General features: G+C 41.7%; 1 protein-coding gene across 5 annotated transcripts in view; it reads right to left on the bottom strand.

The window, feature by feature from the left end:
• Positions 1-6738: 6738 nt before the first annotated feature.
• The window catches only part of PTTG1 (PTTG1 regulator of sister chromatid separation, securin), a 37050-nt gene continuing 26366 nt past the window's right edge, over positions 6739-17422 (bottom strand). For 2 of the 5 annotated variants that reach the window (XM_058170348.1, XM_058170345.1), the window contains exons 2-6: positions 14995-15106; positions 14041-14210; positions 7805-7895; positions 7282-7431; positions 6739-6903 (exon numbers count right to left, since the gene is read on the bottom strand). In XM_058170348.1, coding sequence (XP_058026331.1) covers positions 6830-6903; positions 7282-7431; positions 7805-7895; positions 14041-14210; positions 14995-15085 — 576 coding nt within the window. In that variant the 5' untranslated portion in view covers positions 15086-15106 and the 3' untranslated portion in view covers positions 6739-6829. Of the gene's footprint in view, positions 6904-7281; positions 7432-7804; positions 7896-14040; positions 14211-14994; positions 15107-16071; positions 16473-16591; positions 16637-16656; positions 16681-17422 lie in introns of those variants that run through there. The other 3 variants (XM_058170347.1, XM_058170344.1, XM_058170346.1) reach the window with 3 other exon arrangements.

A 17422-nucleotide genomic window follows, 5' to 3' on the forward strand; every position in this document is an offset into this window, starting at 1 on the left:
GTACAGGCCTGAACCCCAAAAGTAGAAAACTCACTGCAAAAAGAAGAAAATAACAGGACTTTTTTTTAGGACAATTAGGAGTTAGGTTTCCCTCTAAATTAACAGCAAATACTTTGCTAACTTAGTAGTGCCTCAAATAATAATTCTTATTGACCAGGACTTTGTAATCATGACTTGCAACGATTGTGGTAAGTTTATGATCCTGCCCAGTGTATATTTGCAGCAAGTTTGAACTTATAGCAAACTAACAATAAGTCAATAGTACTTTTATAAGAGTATAGCAGACATAGTTCATCTGCTGTGTTAAACTAATTTTATTGGATTGATTTGTAATTATTTTGGTGGATTGTTGTTTTATAACACATCTTAGTAAAATGCATAATTTAAAAATGGAAGACTTATCAGATAAAAGGTGCTGATAGAAGAAAATGTTTGTTGCTCAGGGCTAAACAGTATGATCCTGGGTCGTTTGCTTAAATATTTCAAAACCAAACTAGGTAACAATATCGATGCTAGAAGGGAGTGGGATTTGCTCTTTTTATATACTAGTGGCTTGCCCTGTCAGTCTTGGTGGGAGTGTTCTTGGTAGTTCCTTTGATTAGGCTGTTGTTTACTGTTAGCTTGTTTTTCATGAGTTGGTAGTTCCTTGACTGAGGTATTATTTACTTGATTGTTGGTTTAGTGATAATCATGGTGTTAAATATTAAAAGTGGTAATACAAGAATAGCTTAACAGAGGAAGCAATTTTCCTTAATGAAAACAAAGCAGCAAATCCTATGTACAATAACAACCAGAAAACAGACACATGAGTAATATTATTCTATAACGCCAGAATTCAGAAACATCTTTCAGCCACCTCAAAAGGAACATTCCAAGACTTCAGAGGAATACAGAAATACAGAAAAGGCAGTAAAGACAGAAGGAATGTTGTGTCCAATAAAAATAGTCATTAGATTTGGTGATTTACAGAGTGAAAAGATCTCCTGAATGAGCCCATCAGCTTGTGAATATCAGCGGTGAATGTGAGAGAATTTCCAATGCTTACCATTACAACCTTCTGCTAAATCGGAACAAGCAATACTGCAAAGAACAGTTATGCCATCCATTATGAACTCTGAAGCTCTAAGAACTTGATGGTTCAGATCAGAGGTGAGTTTCAGCAAGTTCTGAAGAGTTCTGGAGAATGGGTAGTAAAAATTCTGACTGGCCCAGCCCTCATCTATGCTCTGCCTCCCAAGTCCCAGCTGATCGGGAGGAAATGGGGATTTTGCAGTAACCTTCCCCTGGATTGGGGACGGAATGGAGATTTTACAGCATCCTCCCCCTGCCATGCCCACCAAGCCACGCCCATCAAGCCATGCCATGCCCATCAAGCCACACCCACAGAACCAGTAGTAAATTTTTTTGAAATCCACCACTGGTTCAGATGGTCTCTTTTAGCCATGGAAGACCAAAAAGGGAAAGAGAGAAATTGTAAGCCAGGGTGGGGAACCATGGATCTTTTATGACTTGTGCACTTCAACTCCCAGAATTCCTGGCCCAGGAATTCTGGCCGTTGAAGTCCACAAGTCATAAAATGCTATGCAAATCATGTTCTAGTCCCACCAGGCCCACTGTACTGTTCTAGTCCCACCAGGCCCAAGGTTGACTCAGCCTTCCATCCTTTATAAGGTAGGTAAAATGAGGATCCAGATTGTTGGGGGCAATAAGTTAACTTTGTATATAATATACAAATGGATGAAGACTATTGCTAACATAGTGTAAGCCGCCCTGAGTCTTCGGAGAAGGGCGGGATATAAATGCAAAAATTAAATGAAAAAAAATGAAAAATGTTAACAAGATTTGATTTCTGGGACCATAACATGAATTTAGTGACTGATGGATTGCAAACATAGGATGGGCTGCACCGCACAAAGACAAACATACATACATACACACATACATACAAACACACACCCATACATAAAATCCTAAAGAAACATCACAGTTAATTCAGTAATGCAACTTATTACTATCTGATATTATTTCAGAAATAACATTGGCTCATTAATAACACCCAGATTTTTGGAAACAAATGATCAACTCTTAGAACAAGAAAATATGATTTAAGAGGTAAAGCACATATTGGCAAGATGATTCAAGTTATTGGAATGTAACAATCAAAGATGAACTATGACAGGCTTCTGGGTGGCGCCACCTTTCTCGCTGGGTGCTAATTTATGGCACTCCGCATTGAATATGGTAAAAGCCGGATTTAACAACTGATCCCGGCTTCATTTCTCTCTCTGGTTGAAAGAGAGAGACAGAGCAAGGGGGAGGAATTGGGTAGATTCCCCTAGGGGCTTTGTTTTTGTAATACAAAGTCCTGAACGGTCGAATCCCCTTATTTACCCCTCCCCCACCTCCAGTATTCTCTGCGCTCCTGAAAAAGCAGGAAAAGAGGAAGGTGTCCACTTCTGCTAGCAATTGATTTCTTTTTGTGGATACGAAAAGCAGGCGGAACGAGTGTGAGGAACAATTATTGGTTTGCAAGTATTTTTGATTTTCTGACTTCGCCCCTTCAGTTTCGCTTTAGAGAAACTGAAAGCAGAGCGATACATCAAAGGGAGCTTTGCTGTTGAATCGAAACTGAATGGAGATTTTATCTTATTGTGTTTGACTGTGGACTGTTGGATTATATTACGCTGTTTAAGTACTTTACAAGGGGATTCTCAGCAGGAATTTTGTTATGGAGGTTCTTTCAGAAGAATGGATTCGTGACTTTATACAGGACTACACAGAAAGTATGTATTTAATTATTCAAAAATACGAATTGATAAAAAATGGGGACATTTTGGATGAGAGTTTGGAGCAAATTAACCAGTGCAATTATTCGGAAAATGGAATGGAGGACATACAAATAAAAGTGGATAAATATGAAGATTTGATCGTGAAGAAACAAGGTGATCTAAAGAAGTTTTCTTTAAATAGTTTGGATGAGCTGCCTGAATTTGTGCTACAGGAGATTGTCCTCAAATGGAAAAGACTCACAAGCTTAATGTTTCCCAAGAGTTCTCTTTTGGACTGATGGAATATAATGCAGTAATTTTTGGATTTCTGGACATAAGGAATTACTAGGAAATATTGTGATTGACTTTTAAAAGGAGCAACGAAGGAAAGACAGAGATTAATGCACCAAAAAATGGCAAGAGACAAAAGTATTATTTTGAAACAAGGTTTTTAAAATATTAATAGACAAAATATTAGTGTCCCGAAAGACAATTTGTGATTATAAGAGACTAGATATTTGGATATACTGGACTTTGATGAGGAAGGACTAAAGTTGAATAGATATTGTAATTAATTAAATAATATTGTAATTTTCTCTATTGAAATTTTATAAATTTTATAATCTGTTGTATTGAATTTTAAATAGAATATTCTTGAAAGATCTTATGTAAGAAAGACTTGGGGGGGAAATTATATGGTTATATGGTTATAGAAGCTATAAGGGAGATATTCTCTGAACTGGATTGGATTTTTATGCTTTAGCTGGTTTTAAATATTTTAGGATTAATTTGTTCTACTGATTTATATATTTTATTACTGTTTATTGTTAATTTTTTGAAGGATTTGCTTATGTAAGGAGGAAGTCAGAGCTAGAGAGGGAGAATTGGTATAATAGTTTTGGGAAAAAAAATTTTTTTAGCACATGTTTGTTTTATTTTTAACTATACCTTGTGTTTGTTCCGGGAAGCCAGGGGAGGGGAGGGGTTTGTGAAGGGAGAGGAGTTGGGGGGAAAGGGGGGGGAAAAAAAATTTGTAAAACTTTTTGAATAAAAAAAAAAAAAAGATGAACTATGACAGAAAGGCAAGCTGAAGATTTGCACTCTGCATTTAAAATATCCACACTGGCTCAGAAATCCAACTGAATAAACTTGGCAATACCTCAGTGAGCATCTAGCTTAAAGTTAATTAATAAAAGTAAAGCCTGCCCAACCCATGATAAGAAAAGGGGGGGGGGGTTGGATGATTTAAATCTAAGCTATTGATGTTTTTCAAAGAAGCATTGACTAGCTGTGATGGAAGACTTTAATTACCTTAATTACCAATTTAGAGTAGACAAACTCTGTCAAACAGCCCTTCCTGAAAATGCTTAGCTTGTGTTGTTTCACAACTTGCCCCTTCAGGGTGGCAGAAGCTGTCCTTGGGAGAAGTGATCATCTAATTCTGTAGTCCTTGATTGTAAGGGAAACTTAAACTAAAGGTAGTCCAACAATGTTTTCGGATTCAAGAAAAATTATAACAGTATCATAGCAATGGTGAATAGGATTCCACAGTAGAAGCAGCAGTGGGAAAAAGGAATTCACAGTGAAGGCAAGTTCCTAAACAAAAAAGTAGATCCTGAAAGTATAATAAGCAATTCCAGCAAATGGGGGGAAATGGACAAAATCAGGCAATGTAGCTATACAATTGCCTACAGATAGTCCCTGATTTACAGCCACAATTGGAACCAGAATTCCCATTGCTAAGCAAGGTTGTTATGTGAGGATTCCCAATTTAATGAATCTTTTTGCCAGAGTTGTTAATTTGCAGTTTTTAAATGAATCAGATTACAGTAACTCCTCTCCATCATGAAAAAAATCATTTTATATCTGTGCCTGTTCAGCACATAGATTGGCCAGCTATGAATATCACTTGGTGGCCTGTCATTTAGAATAGGATCATATAATCATTCTCAACTAAACAAGCCATTTCTATATCCCAGAACAGGAGTGTTAGATTTGGGAGGTTGAAATTAGAATTTCAATTATGTAATACAACTTCTTTGCTAAAATAGCATACAACTCTCAACAACAAGCTACTGTAGTCAATCATATTTTAGCCTAGTATGTTGTACAAATACAGTCTAGAAGTTTGGGTTGACACAAAACTTTGCACCCATTCTTTCAGCTAACCATGTCTGTAATGTTAAATATGTTCAAGTGCACACATTTGCATATTTTATCAGACCAGCAGGCAAGATAGAAAGCATATATATATATATATATATATATATATATATATATATATATATATATATATATATATATATATATGTCTTTGGTTGTTCGGGTTTTCTCCGTAAAATGGAAGTGTCTTGGCGACGCTTCGATTTAAGTCTCATTCGTCATCTTCAGGCTTCAGCTTCGTGCTTCTGGGAGCAATGTGATCGCAGCTGTTTCTTCCTTTTAACTGCTAGTGGGGGTTTGAACTGATTGGGTGGGAGCTTGGCTGTGCTCTGATTGGATGGGGGTTTTTCTGTGCTCTGATTGGCTGGGGGTGTGTCCTGTGTTGGTGTGTCCAGACTGACACCCACTATGAAGATGTAGCACGACCACAAAGCCAAACAACAGCTATACAGCTCACCAGCTCAAATCCCCCTGCAGCACAGACTAGACTGAGCACAACCAAGCCCCCACCAACACAGGACACACCCCAGCCAATCAGAGCACAGAAAACCCCCATCCAATCAGAGCACAGCCAAGCTCCCACCCAATCAGTTCAAACCCCACTAGCAGTTAAAAGGAAGAAACAGCTGCGATCACACATTGCTCCCAGAAGCACGGTTGAAGCCTGAAGATGACGTATGAGACTACGTCCAAACTTCGCCAAGTCGCTTCCAATTGTACACAGGAGAAAACCCAACCAATCGAAGACCTACATACAAACACCTGTGAAAACCTCAGAAAACATATATATATATATATATATATATATATATATATATATATATATATATATATATATATATATATATATATATAGGTCTTTGGTTGTTCGGTTTTCTCCCGTAAAATGGAAGTGTCTTGGCGACGTTTCGACTAAGTCTCATTCGTCATCTTCAGGCTTCAGCTTCGTGCTTCTGGGAGCAATGTGATCGCAGCTATTTCTTCCTTTTAACTGCTAGTGGGGTTTGAACTGATTGGGTGGGAGCTTGGCTGTGCTCTGATTGGCTGGGGTTTTTTTCTGTGCTCTGATTGGCTGGGGGTGTGTCCTGTGTTGGTGGGGGCTTGGTTGTGCTCAGTCTAATCTGTGCTGCAGGGGGATTTGAGCTGGTGAGCTGCACTGCTGCTGTTTGGCTTCGTGTTCGTGGTCGTGCTACATCTTCGTAGTGGGTGTCAGTCTGCTGCATGTATGGATTGGAGGGGTTTGAAGTGGCTAATGTTGCAGCTGCGGTCTGGCTTCTGGTCCTTGGTCGTGCTTCCTGATCAGTGTGGGTTTGGGTGTGCTTTCTGGGTGGATGTGTGGTGGTGACATCCTGTGTGGACCTCGTGAGTGTGGGTCTGGTGTCATTCCTCATGTTAGGGACACGTTTGTCAATAAGGGCAGGTTTCCAAATGGCTGGTAGGCGGGAGGTATCATCTCGTTTGTTCATGCTGTGTGGGCGTTTTTCTATCTCGATGGCTTCTCTGATTATTCTGTTGTTATTCTTACCCTGTAAGAAAAGTTATTTGTTCCCAAATTATTACCTGTAAATATGATAGGAGAAATCCTCTTATGTTTGCTGAAGGTAGAAGATATTAAAGTAAAAGGAGGAATGGACAATTGGCTACAAACATTGCTGCTGAAAAACAGTTTTGTTTGGTGTTTGCTTTTTATATTCTCCTTTGTGGGGTTCATCTTAAACTCAGAACTGTCTTTCTTCAGGGTAAAAATGGTAAATAATTTCATTATATGAAATTCTTTTCCCCAAATCTACCAGCAGTTCAAACAAGGTAAGGGTTACAACTGCAAGTTCTTTATTATAACATTAAAACGAGTTACAACATTGTTCAAAATACAACTTAAAATATAGCTTGTTTACTTGTTACAAGGGAGGGGGAAGATCAATAACTATTTCATCCAGAGTGGCCAGAAATTCCTTAGTTGACTGCAGACAATCTAAAAATAAATAAAAATAAAAGATTATAATATCTCGAGTCAGTTATATTCTCCGATTTAGCTCTAACTTTAGGTATTTTTCTAAAGTAGACTAAAAAGTGTGTTTACTTAGCCATTCTTCAAGTAGGTATTATTGAATAATTCCTAAACAGCTGTTACTCTTTTTCTTTCTACTACCTCTAGCCCTTCCTAACCAGGTGCCTTCCAATTACCTTAGGACTTCAGTTTGCAAAACTATTAACCCATATGACTAAGAAATAGCTAGTAAAACTAGAAATTATGGTTTCAGTACATCTTGAAGACCCCAGATTGAATAAGGCAGTTAAATAAAAAAACATCCCAGCTGGTAGGTTTTCTGAATACAGTCTAACTATTTACCATAGTCCCATGAAATTAAAGGTTGTTTTGCAGGCAGAGGGATGCTGCTTGCAAATCTATCAGGTGCACTATCAAATGTAATAAGAGGAACTCCAGTCAAAGACATATGGCTCAGCCGGTGCTCTTCAGGAACATCAAAACTCTCAAAATCTATTAATGGAAAACAGAAGAACAAAATACAATGAAATGCAACTTCCCGTTTGATCTAAGCATGGATCAGAGATAAACCTTGCTTGACATAGTGTAAGCCGCCCTGAGTCTTCGGAGAAGGGCGGGATATAAATGCAAAAAAAAAAAAAAAACCCTGGTTAAAACCGTGCTTGAATTTAGTCAATATAACTTCTAACTTTTCATTATCTTTATTAAACTGGACCAAGAATGGAAGCCTACTTCACTATATACAGGATGGCATGCCGGTGGTATCATATCTTACTGTCCAGATGTTTATTTATGAAACCTGATTATTCAATAATGAGTCCTCTGTTGCCAAAAATGCTGAAGCTCTTTCCTTTTGGGGCATTACCTAGAGGATTATAAGAAAAAAGATTCTCCTTCTCTGGACATTCTTCAGGAACCATGCTGTTGTCTTCAGTTCTGCTGGTATTTTCATTCGCCTAAGTAAGAATAATATTTTAAAAAATTACAACACCTTCTCAAGACAAAGAATAGAGTTTGTAGCACATGAATTTCTGGGGTATATAAGAGGCTGTTTTATTCCAGAGTTACTAGCCTAGGTTAATAGCCCACAATGCCCCATTATAATCAAGACTCATACTGTAAGCAGCAGCTCCAATCTTCCAGGTAGAAGTTTTATTCCACTACATCAAAGGTTCCCAACCTTTTCTATACCCTGGACCCCAAGAACACTTGATATATTCTCACAGCACTTTAAAAATAATAATTATATGCATATAATTATACATATACACTATAATTTTTAAACGTTTAAACCCAAGCTTTCACATCCCCTGCGAGCAGCCCTGGTTGGGAATTGAGTCTACATGAAGATGCCAGAGATTAAATTTTGGACTCAAGTGCTTTTTTATGGAATCATTTCACCTCCTATGATCAACGGCTTCCGTAGAATGTATGGTAGAATGTATACAGAATTACTGTCCTTATCAAGAATTCCCTCGCATTGCCTCTATGGGTATAAACTACCCATTTCAAGTCTTAAATCACTGTTTAATGATATGAAATAGTAGTAATTACATGGCTTAGCGGCCACGAAGAGGCCCGATGGTCGCCTTCTTTGCCATCTTGAAGGTTGTCCACGGGTCTAGGGACGCCCTCGCTACCATCTAGAGGACGTCTATGGACCGTCTATGGGGGCTTTTTGAGTCCTTTGCCCCCCCCCCCGGACTTTTGGAGAGAGATGCCTCGTCGGTGGCCCATTAGGCGCGTGTGTCGGCCTCTTTGTCAACCTGAAGGACGATCACGGGCCATGTAGGCATCTTTTTACCATCTTCGAGGATGCCCATGGGCTGGCTGCAAGGGGATCTTCTGAAGACCTTTGGTCCCCAGTTGGGGGAATTGAGGATGGTCCTGGACAATCCTAGCTTGACTATTGTAGGACTATATCCTTCTCCCCCCCCCCGCGCCCATAGACCACCCCTCGGGATTGGAGATGAGGGGTTGGAGCTCTGACTGACTCATGGCGGTTTGTTTATCTACCGCCCAAGACCTATATCCCGTCTGTCTTCCACTCGGAATTACTGGTGTGTCAATTTCCATCTTGACAGGTCCAGGATGGGTCTGTTTGCCGGACTTTTATCATGCGGACATTTACAGCGGCTGACCTTCTTGCCCTGCGAGATTCCCCTCTCTCGCGGGTCTGGCCCCCCACATTATCGAGGGCCCATCTTGAGGACGGGTTTTGGAACCCCGAGAGATGGCATGCCAAAAATAGGAGACTCAGGGGATTTTTAATTAATTATTTTAATCGGGTTTTTAAGGGGAATTTTAATGGGAATTTTAAGGGGAGGGCGGGAACTGACGGGTTTGGGTTGGAGGGGGGGGAGGGTAGTGTTGGGTGGGAGGGTTAGGGCGGGTATTGGGGGTAGCCCGTCGGGAGGGAAACCAGTCCCTGCGCGTGCTCGTGGCGATTATTTAGTGGGTTCGGAGGTTATGGGGGGGAATGTGTTCCTTTTTGTGAGGGTGGTTCCATTTGCACGGTAAGTGGGAGGGGCAGATATGACGGAAGGGGGGGATCGACGGTCTAGGGGTCACGCATTCGATGTCTGCAAGCGATCGCGTGCCCCGATCCCTCTGACTTTTCCCGTTCCCCGGATGGTCAAGACCCTCAGAGCCTGGGCCTTCGTCTTATGTTATGCAACGCACGGTCCGTGGCCAATAAGGCCCCCCTAATACACGATCTTATCCAGGGTGGCGCCGCGGATCTTATAGGCGTTACGGAGACCTGGTTGGGCACTGAAGGGGGCGTGCCCCTGGTCGAAATGTGCCCACCGGGTTTCCGTGCATTCCATCAGCCGAGGGCCCAGGGTAGGGGTGGGGGGGTGGCGGTTGCTATTAAAGAGAGTCTAGAGCCGAGGGAGACCACTGTACCTCAGATCGCCGGGTGTGAATCCCTCTTTGTGAGATGGGGTCATCGGTGTCAGATGGGCTTGCTGGTCACGTACCTGGCTCCTTGCTGCGTGACAGCTGCCCTGCCCGAGCTCCTGGAGGTGCTTGCCGGGGTGGCAGTGGAGACCCCCAGACTTTTAGTCATGGGGGACTTTAACTTGCCATCGGCCGGCTCGTCATCGACAGTGGCTCGGGAGTTCATGGCTTCCATGACGGCCTTGGACCTGACTCAAGTAGTGGATGGCCCCACTCACATCGGGGGTGGCACTCTGGATCTTATTTTTATCTCTGGTCAGTGGTTGAAGGATCTGGATTTGAGAGATGTAGTCATAGAACCTTTGTCATGGTCAGATCACTCTCTCCTTCGCCTGGACTTTCTGACCGCCACTCAACACCGCAGGGAGACGGAGCCACAACGTTGGTTCCGTCCCAGGCGCCTGATGGACCCGGAGAGGTTCCGGACGGAGCTTGGGCCACTTCCTGAGGGTCTGGCTCACGGCACGGCAGAGGAACTAGCCGCAGCCTGGCAACGGGCTGCGGCTGGGGCTTTAGACCGTGTCGTGCCTCTGCCTCTGACCCGCGCAGATCCCAACCGCCCTTGGTTCTCCGAGGAGCTGAGGGGATGAAACGCCGGAGAAGACGCCTAGAGAGCTCCTGGAGGTCTAGCCGTTTAGAGGCTGATCGACACTAGTTAGGTCCTATACTAGGACCTACCTGGTGGCACTGAGGGAAGCGAGGCGTTGCTACGCCTCCTCCCTCATTGCGTCGGCAGATAATCGCCCAGCAGCCCTGTTTCGGGTGACCCGTTCCCTCCTTCACCAGGGGGAGCGGGATGACCCGTTGCAGGGACGTGCTGAGGAGTTTAACGGTTATCTATACGATAAAATCGTTCAGCTTCGAGACGGTCTAGACCAAAATTGCGACGATTCAGATGAGGCGTCTGAGGGTGGTCTTGGTGACATTTTCTGGGATGAGTTTGACCCTGTGGCTCCTGAGGACATGGACAGGTTGTTGGGTAGGCTGAATGCCACCACGTGTTTACTGGACCCGTGCCCCTCCTGGCTGGTGCTGGCCACTCAGGAGGTGACACGAGGCTGGCTCCAGGCGATTACGAGTGCCTCCTTGTTGGAGGGAGTCTTTCCGCCGCCTTGAAAGAGGCGGTGGTGAGGCCCTCCTCAAGAAGCCCTCCTGACCCGCTGTCTTAGGTAATTATCGTCGTCTCCAACCCGCTCATGCGAAGGTTGTAGAGAGTATGGTGGCATATCAGTTTCCCCTGCACCTGGATGAAACTGTCTATCTAGACCCGTTCCAGTCCGGTTTCCGGCCCGGCTACAGCACGGAGACGGCTTTGGTCGCGTTGGTGGATGATCTCTGGAGGGCCAGGGATAGGGGTTGTTCCTCTGTCCTGGTCCTATTAGACCTCTCAGCGGCTTTTGATACCATCGACCATGGTATCCTGCTGCGCCGGTTGGAGGGATTGGGAGTGGGAGGCACCGTTTATCGGTGGTTCTCCTCCTATCTCTCCGACCGGTCGCAGACGGTGTTGACAGGGGGGCAGAGGTCGGCCCCGAGGCGCCTCACTTGTGGGGTGCCGCAGGGGTCGGTTCTCTCGCCCCTTCTGTTCAACATCTATATGAAGCCGCTGGGTGAGATCATCAGTGGCTTCGGTGTGAGGTACCAGCTGTACGCTGATGACACCCAGCTGTACTTTTCCACACCGGGCCACCCCAATGAAGCTATCGAAGTGCTGTCCCGGTGTTTGGAAGCCGTACGGGTCTGGATGGGGAGAAACAGGCTCAAGCCCAATCCTTCCAAGACAGAGTGGCTGTGGATGCCGGCATCCCGGTACAGTCAGCTGAGTCCTCGGCTGACTGTTGGGGGCGAGTCACTGGCCCCGATGGAGAGGGTGCGCAATCTGGGCGTTCTCCTGGATGAACGGCTGTCTTTTGAAGACCATTTGACGGCCGCTCCAGGAGAGCTTTCCACCAGGTTCGCCTGGTGCGCCAGTTGCGCCTTTCTAGACCGGGATGCCTTATGCACGGTCACCACGCCTCGTGACGCCTCGCCTGGATTATTGCAATGCTCTCACATGGGGCTCCCTTGAGGGGCATCCGGAGGCTCCAGTTAGTTCAGAATGCAGCTGCGCGGGTGATAGAGGGAGCCCCTCGTGGCTCCCGTGTTACACCTATCCTGCGCAGACTGCACTGGCTACCTGTGGCCTTCCGGGTGCGCTTCAAGGTGCTGGTGACAATCTTTAAAGCGCTCCATGGCATAGGGCTGGGCTATTTACGGGACCGCCTACTGCTACCAAATACCTCTCACCGACCCGTGCGCTCTCACAGAGAGGGACTCCTCAGGGTGCCGTCAGCTAGGCAGTGCCATCTGGAGACACCCAGGGGAAGGGCTCCCACCCTCTGGAACGAACTCCCTCCAGGACTTCGCCAACTTCCGGACCTCTGAACCTTTCGTCGCGAGCTTAAAACACACTTATTTATCTGCGCGGGACTGGATTAGATTTTAAAGTTATGGGTTTTAAGGGGTTTTTATTATTTATACTATTTTAAATTTCGGGCAATAGAATAAGTTTTTTAATTGTTTTTTAATCTGTATTTATATGTATTTTAACTGCCTGTGAACCGCCCTGAGTCCTTAGGGAGATAGGGCGGTATATAAATTTGAAAAATAAATAAATAAATAAATAAAAATAAATAAAATAATATTGTTAGCAGCAATTTATATGTTTTCATTAAATATGCAATCTGACAATCATTTGTTTACATATTCTGATAAACCAAGGGAAGGAGGAAAAGTGAACGTAAATTTAATATTTTAAGAGATCCAGTGCAAGACATGTTTGTTAGGAATAGTTAATCCCCAAATGATGATGATGTTTCCCCAAAAATAAGACTGTTTCTTATATTTTTTGAACCCCGAAATAAGCGCTTGGCCTTATTTTTGGGGGAGGTCTTATTATTTTGGGGCATGTGGAGCAAGACGGGACTCCTCTTGCCGTCTTACCTGATTTCTACCTCTGTCTCCCTAACCCAAGGAAATGGCAGGGATCCACTGTGGATGTGCTTAAATATTTTCAGGGAGGGCTTATTTTTGGGGAGGGCTTATTTTAGCACATGCACTCAAAACCCAATTGGTCTTATTTTCGGGGAAACAGGGTATGCAAAAGAAAACATTCTGGTCCTCAGTTCCTGGCCCTAAAATGTACAAAACCGACACCTAGATAACTTTGTTACCAAAAAGTTAAAAGGGGAAAGAGCTGGTTAGGACATGGATAAGCAGCTACCAAGAGCAGGCCATAAAAACATCAATAACAAAATAGCAAACTGTTCCTATTTTGTTAAGAATAAAACTATATGGATGTTCCTGAATAGTCATCAGGCATCTAGTCTGACCTGGAGACTTTGCATCAAAACAAAACCTTTCTGTTCAGAGAAAAATTAGTTCTTTCGGCATTAGAAGAATGCACCAACAAGAATTGATAAGGGTAAAAGTAATCTGAACATTGCAGAAATCTTAATTACTTGGAATATTTCCTTGGAAATCCCATAATACCAAGCTGATTTGTTGAGTCTCTAAATTATAATTAGTTTAGAACCTACCTACATAGAGATCTCTGTTCTCCTTCTCCATATATATATATATGCATACTATACTTTTGTTAGGCTTAATCCATCTTCTTGAATTGTAGAGCAAGCAATTTCTCTGACCAGATCATTCCTCTAAAATTGGTTTGTGCATCCCTTCATACAATTCAGGTTACTAAAGCCCTTCCCCTCTGTTTAGTCTCAAATATCACCTTGGTCCTAGTCTATTTATTTTATCTTTCTCTCTCTCACCACCACCACCACCTCCAAATTAATCATGTAGATATCAATTTCATTTCCAATAGAATGACATGGAAGTGCTGTTGTATTGCTTTTCTGGCTATCCATCAGCTTCCAAGACATTAGTTCTTTCTTTTTTTGTGTAGCTGTTTGAATGCTATACACGGCAGATTAGGAGACACCTCTAAAGCTTTATGCTCAACTTCTATAAATTGGGATTCATGCTTTCTATTCATTTTTTGGTTTAAAATTATTCTAAGTTGTTTAACACAAACACTGTTAGTTTCTTCTGTCTGAGCATCTCAATGGCATCCAACAGAAAATTGGCTTTACTAACCTTTTTCGACAAGAACTTTTTTCCTTTAGGGAACCGACTCTTTGTTGTTGTTAGAGGTCTGTTCAAACTTCCCAGAGCCTTCCTGACTGATTGAGATTCTGTTAGATTCACATTAGCTGTCCTTCCAACAAGAGGGGTTTTAGGATGAGACTTTTCTACAAACACTTTTGCTGTAGAGGGGGAAAGTCCTGTTATAGAATGCAATTTAGGTCCTATATTCCAACATTTCTTTATTAAAGTAGGTTTTCTTTAATACAGGTTTAGCATCCCCAAAGGCACTAAAAGCATACAACTAGACAATTCAGAATAGGGCTATGGAGTAATCAGTGCAACCATATTGGCCCTTTATTTATATCCATTAGATAATAATTTTAATAAAAATCGCTTGTCTAGTAAACTAAGAAAATATACTGCATTTTAGCTCAGCTTCTTCCGTTCATGACAGAATCCACAGTGTCCTTTCTACAAAGCAAAAAGATGGGCACTTTTCATTTCTCTTTCTTCCCAACCTGCTATTTTCATAAGAGTTACATCACCAAGTTATACCTATTATTATTATTATTATTATTATTTATTCAATTTTTATACCGCCCTTCTCCCGAAGGACTCAGGGCGGTGTACAGCCAAGATAAAAACAAACAGTACAAAATATACAATTTAAAATACTAATTAAAAAACTTATTATAAAAATGGCCATATAAAACTAAAAACCCCATTAAAATTAATAATAAATAATAAACCTATAGTCTCAAGACTGGCTCTTTTGTCAGTGATTTCCATTACACAACAGCCACATTGATATCACATTTAGGTAACTCTTCATCTTCCATCCTCTTAAAATAAGAAATCATTTTGATTAGACATCAAAATCAATTAATATGTTGAGTGAGCCTTGTTAGAGAAATTCTTTTTGCTTCTTTAGACTACAGCTGTATTATATAAATGCAAACTCACAAGGTGCCAATAGCTGTTTTAGTCGATCTTTGGTAGCAGTAGTGGTGACAGTTTCTCCATTCTCTTTGTCTATGAAGATATGTGTTGTCATTTCTATGGCATCAAATGATCCCTAAAACAGATACCCACAATATTATAGCACATCTAAGTTTATTCTCTAAACCTCTCACATCAATACAAGACTGCAATTGTATTTTTCTCCTAGAACAGGGCTGTCAAATTCCCAGCCCAGAGGCCAGATGCGTCACGTGCTGGCCATGCCCACACCCGGTTTAGCAAAGTGGGGAAAGTCCTGATACTTCACGTGACGCCACGACACCATGAGTTTGACACCCCGGTCCTAGAATATTACATAGCTAGGACAGCAGCTTCTAGCTCAGAACCTTTCAGAACCAAGGCAGTTATCCTAGTTCAAACTGTTTTAAGTTGACTCAGGTGAGAAAACTGTGAATTCCATACAAGATTCATCTGTTCTTTTTACACGAAACACATTTTTGGCTTAAACAATTTGAAAATGTGACTTTATAATTGTATCTTCCCAATTTGAAAAACGGAGTCTCCCATCTACTTGCAATATATATAATTCCTTGATTTGACAGGGGAAACAAGTAAATAAATTGTATTGTCTTAATTTCAACAGAGCTAGACAATTGTTTGGTCTGTAAAAATGCCATTTGTGGATAATTATGCCTCAGCAAGTGGACTTAACAGACTTTGGGCTCAAAACTAAGAAAAATCAGATCAAGTTTACACTAATATAAAAACTATCAGTATTGTTAGATAGGCTGAGATCTCAAAAGTAGACAGTTACAATCGACTTCCATTTTGGTACCATAAACATTTTGATGAAGTAACTGGGTTTCAAGCTCATTAACAGGAGGGTTATTTACACCAAATCAGGAATTACAATTGAATAAATAAGATTCAAAATTTATAGGTCAGCCTAAGTACATTAAAGCCATTAATTTGATCTCCAAATGTTACTTGTCTCAATAGTCTTCCCAACATCTAGTATTCAAGGAGCTAAAGTTTCTTACTTTACTTTGAATTAAACACTTTGTAGTTTAAACAACTAACCTTTTAATAAAAAAAATAGTTCTCCTTCATCCCCTAGTTTGGAATATCATGCCTCATGAAGTTCTAAACCGACACTTTTGTTAGTTCTACAAGAAGAATATTATTCCATATGAATTTGTGACGTGCATGTACTATAGAAGTCAGCATATCTTGCTCTCTGCTGCTACCTGTAAACAGAACTGAAGCCTTTATTTTTCAATTATTTCAATTTAATACTCGTAGAGCCGGCATTTCTATGTTCATTAATAGAGCTTCTTCCAGAATTAATTTTAGAAGACTATCAAACAGAAAAATAGCATTCCGGTACAAGTCCATAGAAAGCATATACGACTTTAAAACAAAAACAAATTATGACAAAAGACAGACCATTCCGCTTCTCCCTAAACTACTGGCTTGCAGTTTTAATATTACAACAGAGCTAGCTTTTAAAACCTAATACCTAGGAACAAACATAAACGAAAATTAAAGTAATTGTCATGGGGGGGAAAGTTCTACATCCGTCATCCCTATAATTCATTACCTCGGCAAACGCTTTAGGTGAAATCTACATACGGCTTTCTTTACCGGATTCTTTTAAATCATTACCTTTGTTCCTGATTGGCTGTTGCGCCTCAGTTAAAACCACTGATTGGCTCCCTTTCTAAACCAATGTTGGCGGGGGAAGAAGCGGAGGCTACACTGCTTTGCTTTGAATCTCATTTGCAGGCAACGCGGGATATTTAAAAGGCAAGGATTATATTGATTTGTGAACTACGAAAGCGATACTGACTTGATCCCATAATCTTCAAATTAGGGGTAGGGAACTTCAAGCTCCAGGATAATTTAATTTTTGAAAATTATATACATGTGTTAATCTATAGCAACATAATCAGCATGGGATCGTGGTATTTTACGGCATTTTACTGTAATGCTATGAACATCTAAATCAGACCAAAGTCCCATGAAACTCACTGGGAATTACGACCAAATAAGTTTAGCTAGTAGTGTCTAACTTTATCTGGGTTGGGAAGGCAAGGAGGGTTGGCCGTGGCTAAGACTAGGATGGGAGATTGCCGCCCCGGGCAGTCGGATACCACGACCGTCGGCTATCCTGGTCGAGAAAGTCCCGGAAGAAAGCAATACAACCCACTTCTAAATCGTTGCCAAGATAACAGTATGCTGCCTCTATAGTCACACTCTAGGTTATGATTGCGTGCCATTTAAGTTATCGTGTCTAGACTACATAGCTAGTTTCCCCACGAAGAAATAAAAACCGTTGTAAAATTACACGTTTCACCTTGGTCAGATTTTTCTTTTTTAAACAAGGCAAAGATCCATGGAAACTTAGACCATAATAAATAATAAATAGATC

Source organism: Ahaetulla prasina, chromosome 2 (assembly GCF_028640845.1).
Source record: "Ahaetulla prasina isolate Xishuangbanna chromosome 2, ASM2864084v1, whole genome shotgun sequence".
Taxonomy (NCBI): domain Eukaryota; kingdom Metazoa; phylum Chordata; class Lepidosauria; order Squamata; family Colubridae; genus Ahaetulla; species Ahaetulla prasina.